The sequence below is a fragment of the Rhinolophus ferrumequinum genome (assembly GCF_004115265.2).
Source record: "Rhinolophus ferrumequinum isolate MPI-CBG mRhiFer1 chromosome 15 unlocalized genomic scaffold, mRhiFer1_v1.p scaffold_54_arrow_ctg1_1, whole genome shotgun sequence".
Lineage (NCBI taxonomy): Eukaryota > Metazoa > Chordata > Mammalia > Chiroptera > Rhinolophidae > Rhinolophus > Rhinolophus ferrumequinum.
The window spans coordinates 409,983-422,587 of NW_022680357.1; the positions used below are offsets into that span (position 1 = coordinate 409,983).

The 12,605-nt window shown below is 53.3% G+C and overlaps 1 protein-coding gene and 1 long non-coding RNA gene across 4 annotated transcripts in view; both read right to left on the reverse strand.

Moving 5' to 3' along the window:
• Positions 1–62: 62 nt before the first annotated feature.
• Positions 63–12,605, reverse strand: part of LOC117019680 (uncharacterized) — a 56,123-nt gene continuing 43,580 nt past the window's right edge. The window contains exons 2-5 of one of the 3 annotated variants that reach the window (XR_004422535.1): positions 3,927–4,080; positions 1,910–1,975; positions 1,470–1,634; positions 63–1,087 (exon numbers count right to left, since the gene is read on the reverse strand). This is a non-coding gene — a long non-coding RNA (uncharacterized LOC117019680). Of the gene's footprint in view, positions 1,088–1,469; positions 1,976–3,926; positions 4,081–12,605 lie in introns of all 3 variants that reach the window. The other 2 variants (XR_004422536.1, XR_004422534.1) reach the window with 2 other exon arrangements.
• Positions 5,653–6,077, reverse strand: LOC117019679 (NADH dehydrogenase [ubiquinone] 1 beta subcomplex subunit 4-like). Its single transcript, XM_033101733.1, is given in 2 exon segments — positions 5,653–6,032; positions 6,035–6,077. Coding segments are annotated over 2 exon segments (387 nt in total). The 3' UTR covers positions 5,653–5,688.

A 12,605-nucleotide genomic window follows, 5' to 3' on the forward strand; every position in this document is an offset into this window, starting at 1 on the left:
TTACTCCCTCCTTCTCCCAGAGGAACCCCGCCCCCTGCCCTCTTCTTCCCCCACCACTCCACTTTCCAGGCAAGACGCGCGCAGGGCACGACGGAAGTCGTAGTCCTGAGGACGCTGGTGCCTCCGTGGGAACAATGGGACGCTGGGGCCTACGGGGACTACAAGCAAGATGGCGGAGGGCGTGCCAAACCGAGAGCCGAGAATGCCGGGAGTTAGAGTCCAGTTGCCCCGAGGCTCCCCGTTGCAGAGCATACAGAAGGAGTGGGAACGAGGACTACAAACAAGATGGCCTGCTTCCCTGACCCGACCTCCTTCCCAGGCACTCACACGCCCCCCTGTCCACAACTCTCCGCGTGTGTGGTACCTGACGGGAGTCGCAGTCCATCTGCTGCCATCCCGCTGCCATTTCTACTCGTCAGGAACAATGGAAAGGTGAAAAGGAACGCGGACTACAAGCAAGATGGCGGAAGAGGGGCGTACACCTGACTAGTAGTCTATTTTATGAGGTGCGATGGGAATAGTAGTTTTTCTTGCCTTTTAGTGTTCCTTAAGAATGACGGAACCGGGAGGTTAAGGAGACTACCATAAAGATGGCAGGCTACCTAGCCTCTACCCGTCCCCTCTTTTTACCACCTTGGGCACCTCGCCCGCGTCTATAATCTCGAAAAGCCCCTCCCCGTGCCGCAGAGCCTGACGGGAGTTGCAGTCTTCCCGGCGCCTCTCTATTATCTTCGGTCGAGACAATGGAAAGGAAAAAGGGGCGGGGACTACCAGCAAAGATGGCGGCCGAAGGAAAGGGGCGGGGACGACCTGGGATTTGTAGTTCACGCGCTAAAGCTACTCCCTGCGGAAACGGGGGAAAGGACTACAGTAAAGATAGCGGCCTACCACTCGCTCCCTGCGGCAACACCTGCTGGGGGACGTAGTCCCTTCGGTAGCTTCTAGAGAGAAAGGAAGTGGGCTGGTGAAATGTGCATCACGGTGGACACGCCAAATTGCAAGCCGACGGAAACCGAGTCTTTCCTCCTCTCCGTCACCCCTTCTCAACGACCTGCCGGGAATTGTAGTCTCACGCCTTCACTCGCTACTGGAAAGGGGAAAATTTATGTCACCAGTGGGGATCAGTGTGGATGAGGAGAAAGCAGTCTGGGCGACCCAGTAATATATGATGTCCCCGTGTGGCGTGGGCTTCATAGTTCAGGGCTCGGCTCTTACAGGAAAGCGCCGGGAATCGGTATTATCGCCAGGCAGGCGTGGTTCTGGCCGAAAGGATGGCCAAGCTGTTGTCCCTTGGAAAGCTTGTACACCTCACACCCGACGCCTGTTCCCCTAAACCTCAGGGAGCCAGTGTCTTCCAAGTCGTGAGCGCCCCAGGGAAAAGGCTCAGGAGTCGTACAAAAGGCCCCGCCCCTCTGGAAGTCACCAAACCTCGGTTTTCCCATCTGAAAAATGGGGACAAGGATCCCTACTTCTCGCAGCAGAGCTAGGCGTGTTAAGACAGTGTTCGCGAAAGCGCTCAGCTCAGGGCCTGAATGGGGGCACGGGTTGGTTGATGCTTTTTCGAGGTTCCTGGTTCCTGGTTGCCTGGTTGCTCTGGGACCCCAGGAATCCATCGTGCTGGAAGGAGTTCGCTCCTGTGAGGACAAAACTGGCGGGCAGGCAATTTGAGCCGCACCCTCTCTCCCGTCCCACTCCTTCCTCAGCTCGGGCCTCGGCGTCCACTACCCGGCGCTGCTCCCAGGGGGCGCCCATTTTCCACTTGACTGAGGTCTAGCTTCAACCTGAAGTTGCCGGCGCAGTGCCGGGCCTGGTCTCATCTGCCGCCCGCCTTGGAGGCACCCCGCCCAACCCCCAGACACCTGAACTGCCAAAGCAAACAGAACTGCTTTCCACCTCTGTGCCTTCTTACCTGCCTTCTTGGTATTCCTTCTCTGCCTGGAAAATGACTCACTTTTGACCCCACAGCTTCCCTCTCCTGTGTTTGAAAAGAGAGGGTTAGAGGGCCCTGCGTTGAAACGTTGGGGGTGGTTTTTCTGTGTCACAGGAAGTTAACCTCTCTGGTCAGTGAGGTGTGAAGACCTAAGTCTGCAGGGGCTGAACTCCGGCTGAACTGAAGAGGCTCCTTGTCGCTCACGCTTTGTCATGACATTCAGGAAACCCTTGGCTGCCAAAGGATTGTCGTCTCTACTGCTTTAGCCTCAGCTTGCATGATTACTTCAGGGCTTTGTCACAGCTGTTCCCTCTGCCTGTTGGACCCATCTCCTCCTGTCCCACTTCCCTACCCAATTAGTTATTCATCCTTCGGGTCTCTGTTTAAATGCCACTGTCCCAAGGAAGCCTTCCTGTAATTCCCAGATGAGATTCATTTATTGACACTTCCACTAGATCGTGAGTTTTATGAAGGGTCCATCTCACACGTCAAGTGCTTTCAGCATCTCATTTGATCCTCAAGAACCCTATAAGGTAGAATCCCATTTTACAGATGAGGAAACTGGGGCTCAGAGGGACGACTGCTAGAGTCCGGATTCAAACCCAAGACTGCAGAGCCCATCCTTGTAACTACTGCAGCACCCACATACTGATCAAATCCAGCCCCTGTGTGGGGTTAGGGTGGTGGAGCAACAACAAATGTCTTAGGCAAAAATGGGTTTACGCTTTCACTTGAAATCCTGAAATCTAGCAACACTGAGTCTGCGTTCCTTGGACAAGAAACAGCTGGAGCTGAGCAGTGGCTGCCCCTTTTGGATGGGACGCCAAGTTTGACACCAAGTCCCCACCTAGTTTGCGTCCCTTCTAAGCACTTTCAACCCCACTCAATGCACCAGAATACTCCTATTGAGGGTCAAGACCATTTCTTACACTAGCACCGCAGTGCCGGGCGCTGGGCTTGTGCCCACAGCCGGGTGGGTAAGGGGATGGCAGAGTGGGATTGCACATAAAGGTACAGGAAAACTTAGGGTGGCCAGTTAGCTCAGTTGGTTAGAGCATGGTTTGCCACTTTGATCCCCACATGGACCACTGTGAGTGGCGCCCTCCTTAAAAAAAAAAAAAAAAGAGGAAAACTTGTCCTTTCCACTTTATAACCTACTCTACAGTTTGAAGTTCTTACCATGAACACATATTATGTACTTAACACATGAGTTGAAAATACTATAAGCCAGCCAGGTTGGTATTAAATTATAAAGATGATAGAGCCCAGACGTAGATGAACTCAGGGAATACAGCACCCATGAGCCCCGTTTCATTTGTACCAAAATGATGTTTGTTCACTGTCAACCTTATACATGCATTTTGTTTAAGAATCTTTGGAAGGATGGCTTAAGACCACTTGGTTTCCTCTGTGAGAGTCTGTCATGCAGGCTGTCATGCGGCGTCTCTGCTCCCACTCCCCACATAAGAACGCAGGACATGGCGAGGCCAGAAAGGAACACCCACGGAGCCATAGATAGGGGAGTCATACCACTATATTCTGGCTGCCGGCTGGGTTGGAGACACAGGAAGCAGGACCCACACGATCCGTAACCTGCCGTCCACTTCTCTCTGACAACAAACCTCACTTGCTGTCTGCAATCCGCCGTGCTAACTGCAATCCGCTCTTGCTGCCTCAGCCACCACCTTCTTGCTAGGCCCCCATTTGCTGCTAGTGTAGCCACGGCAGTTATATTAGTGGCTAATGGCTCACTGGTTACAGCTGACGGCCAACTAGCCACAGCTGATGGCCATGCAATCACAGTTGATGGCCTTTTACATTGAGTGAGCACCTTTCCATGTGAGGGCCAGAGCCTGGAAACAGCACTCCTGGCTCTGTCCCCACAGGGTCTGGGCTGTGGGGCTGCAGACCAGTTTCAGAAACAGGTCGGACCGTTCCGGCTCCAGTGAGGAGCTGCTAAAAGGAATGGAGGGGACCTGCCCACTTTCAGACCTACCTGCAACCTTGCAATGAGCACACGGAATTCAGGAGCTGGAGTGGCCCATTGGTCTTGCGACTCCTTTTTAGCAGTGGCTGCCCCTTCTTCTCTGCCTCTCCTGGATCTCTAGGAGGTTCCAGCTTCTGGAGCAGCCAGGGTAGGCTAGGGTCTCCTGCAGTGACAATAACACCCACATTTTGGAGGCTTGTAATGACAAAGGTCTGCTTGCTCGTGCTGCACGTCTAACGTTGCTCAGGGGGAGGTCAGCCTGTTCCAGTCACTCGGAATAAGGCCGAGGGAAGAGGCTCCATCTCCATGAGAGCTTCTGTGATCACCATCCAATCAATCCAGGATGGATGGTGGGGAAGGGCTTGGTGAAACACACAACGCTTTTTATGCCCAGAAGTGACACGTGACAGTTGTGCTGACATTGTATTGACCAGTCCATAGCCTTATGTAACTTCAAAGGGGGCCAGAAATAGAACTCTCACCATGCCTGGAAGGAGAACTGGAATACTTGCGAGCAGCCCTAATGCCAAGCACAGCTCCCTGTGGGTCCTGGGGGAGTTAGTGCTGCCATAGGTAGGATTTCTGGGCAAGCACCCCTCTGCAAGACACGGAGTGGGCTGGTTTTTTTTTTTGTCACATCATGGCAATAGCCACGTAAACTGGAGAGGACTCTGAGCTACACTGAATGATGGCGGACAAGTGGACAGAAAGATGTGTCAGTGAGTGGTTGACGGTCAGCCCTGGAACCAGTATTCACAAAAGGCAAGGCTCCCAAAAAGCTGTGTGGATCTGCTCAGTGTCCGGTCCCAGCCGTGAAATGCTGGGTGTGGCTTCCGGTGGCTTCCCAGGGCTCCTTGGCCAGTGTTGCTGGGGCCTCTGATGTCAACGGTAGAGGAGTTTCTACTGGGAATCCATGTTGCCAGTAGGAACTTCTGAACGTCTTCAAATTGATCACGTAGATGATATAATATCAATTTTCTTTTTGCAGATGTGTCCTTTCATGTGGGAGCCAGGACTGATGCTCTCAGTGGCTTCCGGCAGCGAAGGCTCTGGATGTTGTAAAAGTTTCCCTTTGGAAGATGGTAAATTACATATATATATAAATTAGACAATTAAGTTCACGAACTTGTTGCAATGATATTGCTAACCTTTTTTGGTATCAGAGGGATTATCATTCATTATGCCGTTGCACCACCTGGACAAACAGTTCACCAAGATTACTATTTGGAAGTGCTGAGCAGGCTGCATGAAAAAGTTAGACGACCTGAACTTTTTCGCCAACAATTCATGGCTGTTGCATCACGACAATGCACCAGCTCGCACGGCACTGTCTGCGAGGGAGTTTTTAGCCAGGAAACAAGTAACTGTATTGGAACACCCTCCCTACTCACCAGTGACTTCTTTCTTTACTCAAAAATAAAGGAAATATTGAAGGGAAGACATTTTGATGGCATTCAGGACATCAAGGGTAATATGATGACAGCTCTGATGGCCATTCCAGAGCTGAGTGTCCTGCAGTGGGGACAGGACAGATCCCTTGGGAGCGTATGGATGGCTCGTGGGGACTGAGCTCCAAGCATGGGTTGTGGGGTATTGACAGAGCATTACGTGCCATTGGGGACACCCTGGAGGGGCCTCATCGCAGACAGCGGTCAAGGAACATGGTGGGTGGAGTCAGTGACAGCCTGAGAGGTGGCAATTCTTTTTTTTTTTTTTAATCATTCATAGGAGATTTATTTAAACAATAATACATATGTCATCATTGCCAGACTTAATATGAGATGTTAAATGTTCGATCCCATTTTCTTTCCCGGATAAGTTTTTCTTTCCTATCTCTGTCACTTTTGAAAACATAATACCAGAAGAAGAGAGGCCCAATTCCAGCCAGAGCTCCTAAGAGGGAGGTCTTGGGGGTGGGTCTGAAGTTGGGGTAGACATTTGCTGATCTTGCATAGGTCCAACGAGCCAAGGCAGGATCTTCGATGAGCCCGTGACGGCTGGGGTCGTTGTACTGAAGCAGGTACTCCCTTTTAAGCCGGGATCTTATGGCCAGCCGCTCGGCTTGCGCTTTCCGGGTTTCCGGAGATATGTCGTATTCAATCGGGTCGAGGGTAGGGGCAAGGTGGCCAGGCACGATGGCTCGTACTTGGGGGACTTCATCTTGGGAACCCGGCGCTCAACTGCCGAGAGGTGGCAATTCTTATCCTGGTTTCCAGATGAGGAAATAAACTGAGGCTCAGAGAGGTTAAGTAACTTGCCCGAGCTAGTGACAAACAAAAGCAAGATTTGCACCCAAGTCTCCTGACTCCTAAGTTCCTGGATTCCTCAGGTATCAGCTTCTGGTGAGACCAAAACAGACATGGAGCCAGGGGGGCTGCAAGGTGGGGTTGGACAGGGTGGCAGAGCGAACGACCTCTGCCAAGACAGGTGCCCAGGACAAATGGGACAGTTGGGCCAGGGATGGGGACCAATTCCTCCAGCTGTAAAGATGCACCTGGGGTCCAGAGAGAGAAAGTGAAGCCCCCGAGAAAGGTGGGAGGTGGTGGGGTTGGGTGAGGGTGATTCTTCCCTCTTGGACAAGGCCTAGCCCCACGTACACGGTTCACCTGTGAATAGTACCAGGCTGAGGCTCTGCCTCCCTCCTCCCTTCCTGCCCTCCTCGCTCCTCCCTCTGCCCTCCTTCTCCTCCTCCCCTCCTCCAAGCTGGCCTGGCCCACACCTCAGTGCACCTAGACTAATCCCCTGACATCACGTCTGCCCTGCACGTGTCCTGCCTGAGAGCACCGGCAGCCCCTGGCCTGGAGACTCAATTTAGGATACCCCATCTCAACATCCATCTTTCTCTTAACCTCTTTCCTCCTTCAACTCACAGTTCAGGTCGGGGACACCCCTGATCCAGTCCCAAGCTTGGGGGCAGGAGTCTAGGGTCTGTCCTGGCCTTGCTGTGTGACTTCAGGTAAGTAGCTGCCCATCTCTGGGCCTTGGGCTCCTTACCTAAGGCTCCTGGACCCTGTTTTATCTAATTACATCAACCTGTTTTGGCTTCTCAGAACCTTGTTGCTTTAGGAAATTTTTTAAATCCATTTATAAGTTTGTTGTTGGTCTCCCCCCTGGAGAGTGTGTCCCATGAGAGAGGGAACTGGCTCACCTTATTATTCAACCTGGTGCCAGCACACAGTAGGGCTCCATCAATATCTCCTGATGGCTGAATGAGTGAACAGATGTGTCCCCTGCCTCAGCAGAAAGGGTGTGGGCCTTCTTCCTCCACACCAGCCCCTAACAGAGAGGGGGTTAGAGCAGCACTCCAGCCCCCAACTGGATGGAAGTAGGATGGGCTCTGGCAGACTACTCTCCAACTCAGTAGGTGGGCAGGGACTGAGGACTGAACAATGACCCCTTATGGAGAGATGGAGAAAGTGCAGAGAGAGACCAGCCTGGCATCTGTCTCCCCACCCTCCCCCTCTGCCATAAGCCTCCTGGGGACCTCAGATATGTGTCTGTGTGTGCTGTCTGGTCGAGGGCAGCCACTGGCTCAGATTTCCCAGGGCAGCAAAGGCTGAGACGGAGCTAGCTCTCAGGACTCCTGCAGCCCAGCTGCCTGTGTGTCTGTGCACACATGTGGCCCTGACGTGTATACACCGTGTGTGCATGTGTGTATTTGTCTGCTCTGCACATGCCCCTCCAGCAGGGCTCCCAGATGTGGCTGTGCATTCACATGTCTGTGCATCTGTGTGGACACGTGTGCTCACCTGTCTGGCTCTCTCTGCATCTCGTGTGCCCGCCTGGCTGGGTGTGTGTGATACAACACGTGTGTGGGCATGCAACTCCACAGAGGCCAGGATTTCTGTCTTACTTGTCCCCTGCTCTATCCCAGCACCTGGTACAGGGACCAGCATGCAGTAGGTATACGTATTTGAATGAATGAATGAATGAATGAGTGTGTGTGTGCACATGTCTGGTGTGTGTCCACGGACCAACGTGGGTGTAGACGTGTGCACACGCCTGTGTCTAGTGTGCACCTGGGGTGGGTGATGTCGCTCACAAGCCACCCCTCTTGTCCCTTTTCCAAACTCCTCGGGAGCCAGGGCCCAATGCCTGGGTCTCCATGGGGCGGAGCAGGGGGCCGCCTCCTCGTGGGAAACTGGATCCCAGGACGTGAGGAGCTGCAGGGAGCAGGGCGGCCCCTTTGTCCCCCATAATCCCTCCTCGCCTGACCCCCTCCCTCCCAGCATCTAGGATTTAAGGTCGAGTTGGGGGCTATAGGGGACGAGGGTGTCATGTCAGCCTCCCCTTCCCTGTCTGTCCCCTAACTCTGGGGTTTCTGTACCGCCCCCACCCCGTGTGACTCCTTCCCTCCCTCTTGGGTGGCTCCAGGGCTCAGCCCCAGGTATAAAGCCACCTGAGGGACAGGCCAGGTGCTCCAGAATGAACCAGAGACTGCAGAGAGGAAGCAGCCAAGGAGAGAGCATGAGGTGTTGGCTGGGTGAGTGAGGAGGTTAAAGCACCAGGGCCCGGCGGTCAGGAGGGCAGGGGGCACTGCCAGCTGACTCAGGCACCTGGCTGCCTTTGCATCTGCTGCGAACCTCCAAATGCTTGCACACCGAACGTTTCACTCACCATTCATTCATTCATTCATTCATTCATTCATTCATTCAAGAAATAGTTATGGAGTGCCTATTTTGTGCTAGGTAGTATTCTGAGCATCTGGGGAGAGAGCAGTGAACAGACAAAAATCTATAGCCTCATGGAGATTTCATTCTGCACACAGACAATACATGCAATAAAGCAGTAAATTAGAATGCCAGTGTGACAGGTGAGAGCAATGATACAAGTTTGTGGGAGGGATGGATGGATGGATGGATGGATGGATGGATGGATGGATGAACGAACAAATGAATGAAAAGACCTTCACTTTCAGCCTTCCCTTAAGTTCTGAACTTCTGGGAACTCTGTAGAAAGGGGAACAGAGGAGGCCATCCTGGTTGGCCTCTAGCCTCTCTCGCTTCCTGCTGGGAACGTCTTCTCTGAGCCTCACACTGCTGATGGGACATAAAGTCGGCCCAACCTCTGAGAGGATAATTTGGCAGCATTTACTCGAATTTAAAATAAGCATGCCCTCCAGTCCAGACATTGCCACTTCCAACAGTGCCCACAGAGGCCGGGAGAAGGACGTTGATGGCAGCATTCATTCATTCAACAAATATTTAATAAACGGGTGCTAGGTCCTGGGGAAACAGCAGTGAATGGACCAGGTGAGGTTTCCTGGAGCCAGCATTCGAGGGGGAGAGACAGCATCAAGCACGTAGACAAATAAATACATGAGGTAGTGGCAAACAGCAAAAATCTCTGAAGACTGTCAATCACGGAGAGGGAGGGGCTTTGGGTACCAGGCCTTCGGGCCACACAGAGAACCTGGGCTTCACCATGGGAGGGTTCAGGCAGGGGAGGGTATGTAGCTGGCCTCAGGGGTGGGCATGCAGAGGGGAGTCAAGGGTGGAAGCAGAGACCAATGAGGAGGATGCTCTAATGTCCAGTGGGAGGTGCTGGTGGCTGGGACTCAGGTAGATAGGTAGTAGCAGCAGCGGGAGGGGAGAAGCGGTTAGACTCTGAATGCATGTTTGCCTGTTCTAAAACTTTGTGTTAAGACTAACAAGGATACAGAAAAGAGCACAAGTCATAAGTGTTCAGCTCAGTGAATAGTCACAAGATGAAGAACCCTTTTCAGGAGCACTCAGATCGAGGAACAGGCTTGTGCGGGCTGCTCTTTAAGGACAGAGGCCGCAGGACTCTGACCGTGCAGAGGACGAGAGGACCCCTGGTTTCGACACGGGGAGGCTGGGGCAGGGGAATCCAGAGTTGGGTGTTGGGTATTTCGAGTTTGAGCTGCTTATTAACATCTAAGGGAAAATACGAATACATGGGTTTGGAATTTAGGGGGACACTCTGGGCTGGAAATAACCGTCGTCCAGGGGGACGCTGTCCTGACTTGGATACAGAAGACGGTTGTAGACCACAAGGGCTGCGCCCGTTTGAGGAGTGATGAGGGGGACGAATGAGCTGAGAGGTGGGGTCGGGGAGTTGGGGCTGACCTCTGATTTCTTCTGCCAGGCCTCCTCTGTCTGCTGACCCTGCAGATGGCCCCGCTCAGTCCGGGCGCCCCCATCTCCCCCGCTGAGCCCATCAGTCAAGCCTATAGCCTGGCCATATACATGCAGAAGAATACGTCAACACTGGTGCAGACTTATGTGAGTGACACTGTGCACAAGCGGGGATCAGGGGACAGGGACACCACCTTCCTGGCCCAGCCCTGCATAGGGGAAACAGAGCAAGGCCAGGAGAAAGCTCCTTCGTGGGCCTGAGGGTACAGGGTTCCATCAACTGGAGACACACCCACACAAACACGATCACCGATGGTTTGTGACCTCGGGCCAGTCATTCTTTCTCTCTGCCTCAGCTCCCTCATCTGCAAAATGGGATGGTGATCCTACCTTTGCTTACTTCTCAGAACTGTTACGAGACTCAAAGAAGCACACAGAGGGAGCGGCGTGACCATTTCCACAACCTCTGTGTGCCTTCTGCCATGCTGGGGGCACTCTAACACCTCACAAAGTTCTGAAAGACGGAATTATAATGCACTTTACAGATATGAAAATGGAGTCGGAGAGAGGATCGCTAATTTTCCCAAAGTCACACAGCTAATAAATGGCAGTGCCAGGATTTTTTTCCCCCCCTTTCTTCCACTTCGCCCCCCCACACTCCGGTTCAAGCCGTTGTTTCTCAGTCTAGTTCTGTAGGACACAGCTCCCTGGCCCAAGCTGGTATTATGAGCCTTGCGCTCCCCCTCAGTTGGTCGCCAGTTGTCAGTCAGCCACACACAGCAGCTCACGGCAGCTCTCCCTGGCCGCCGGCCATTCACGCCGGCCACCCATTCATGCTCATGGTGGCACAAGGTAGCCCACGGCAGCACACAGCAGCCACGGCAGCTCACACCAACCTCTGGCTGCTCACGGCAGCCCAGCTCCAGGGAGAGCTGTTGTTCACAATCTTAGCTGTAGAGGGCGCAGCTCACTGGCCCATGTGGGAATCAAACCAGCCACCTTGGTGTTAGGAGCCCGGAGCTCCAAAGGCCTGAGCCACCAGGCCAGCGCAGTGCAGGATCTTAAACCAGGTCTGTGGCATTTGATGCCAATTCCCCCCGTCCCCCAGAAATTCAAACTGTCAGCCTGTTGGCCGGGTCTGACCCACAGATGTGGTCTGTTTTGGCCATGCAGTGCTTCTTCAGAGTTTGAACGCAAAAGCCCATCTCAGACACGCACAGGGGTTCTTCTAACCCAGCCATCTTAGTCCTGCTTTCTTCCTCAAGTGACATGACCTGCCTGGCCCTGCCCCTGCGCAGTGTGTGACTCCTTCACGGGACTATATTCTAGGCCTGTGTGCAGTCACTTCATCCTTCCTGGGCTATTTCCTCAGGTGCAACATGGGGGTACTACGGTACATTTGGTTTCTGGCCCCATACATGGTACCACTCCCTGGGTAACTCGGGGCACCCTGAGCCTGTTTCTCCACCTGTAAAATAGGACTAGGTGATCTGTCAATCGGGGGGTTTATCACCATGCACCCAGATTGTGTGGGTCCAGGTGTGTGCAGGCAAGAACTGTCATGGAGAAGGCACTCGACTACATTGAATACTAAGAACGATTGTTCATCAGTGGTTATAGTACAATTCACAAGCACGAACTACTAAATGCTCTAAATGAAAAAGAAATGTATTGGGCTATGACTACATTGTCCTAACATATTTAGACTGAAAATATAATCATAATGATCACTGTAGTAACATGTAGTAATTCATGGTGGCTTATCATGTCCTTCTCATATGCCAGGTACAGCACTTAGGACTTTGTATATGTGCTTCTTGTCATCTGCATGATGACACTGCCATGTGGGAATTAGTGACGCTGGGATTCAGAGTTGCACACCTCGTACTCGGAAGAAGCGGAACTGGAGCCTCAGAGAGCCCCAGCTCTGTGCTAGGACATCCCACCGATTCTCTGGGGGGCTGTGACTGGCAACTCCCCCTGGGAAGATGCTAGTCTCGTAGAAGGCAGAGGGGAACTCGGGGGAGCGGGGGTGGGGTCCTCAGAGTGCCGATCTCGTCCCTTTACCATCTCTGTCCCTTGTACAGCTCCAGTACCAGGGTAGCCCTTTTAGTGACCCAGGATTCTCCGCCCCCGAGCTCCAGCTCAGTAGCCTGCCTCCTGCTGCCCTTTCCTTCAAGACCTGGCACGCTTTGGACGATCAGGAGCGGCTGGGCCATGCCCAGGGGGCCTTCCTGGCTTTGACCCAGCACCTGCAGCTTGTGGGGGACGACCAGAGTGACCTTAACCCCTGCAGCCCTATCCTGCTTGCTCAGCTCAGGGCTGCGAGACTCAGAGCCCAAGGCCTCCTGGGCAATGTGGCTGCGATCATGACTGCGCTGGGCCTGCCCATCCCCCCAGAAGAGGACACCCTTGGGCTCGTCCCCTTCGGGGCCTCAGCCTTCGAGAGGAAATGTCGAGGGTATGTGGTGACACGGGAATATGGCCACTGGACAGATTGAGCTGTGTGGGACCTGGCTCTGCTCAAGGCCAAATACCCCGGATAGAGTTGGGGGGACTTCTTGTCGGAGGCTGCAAAGCTTCTGTCATA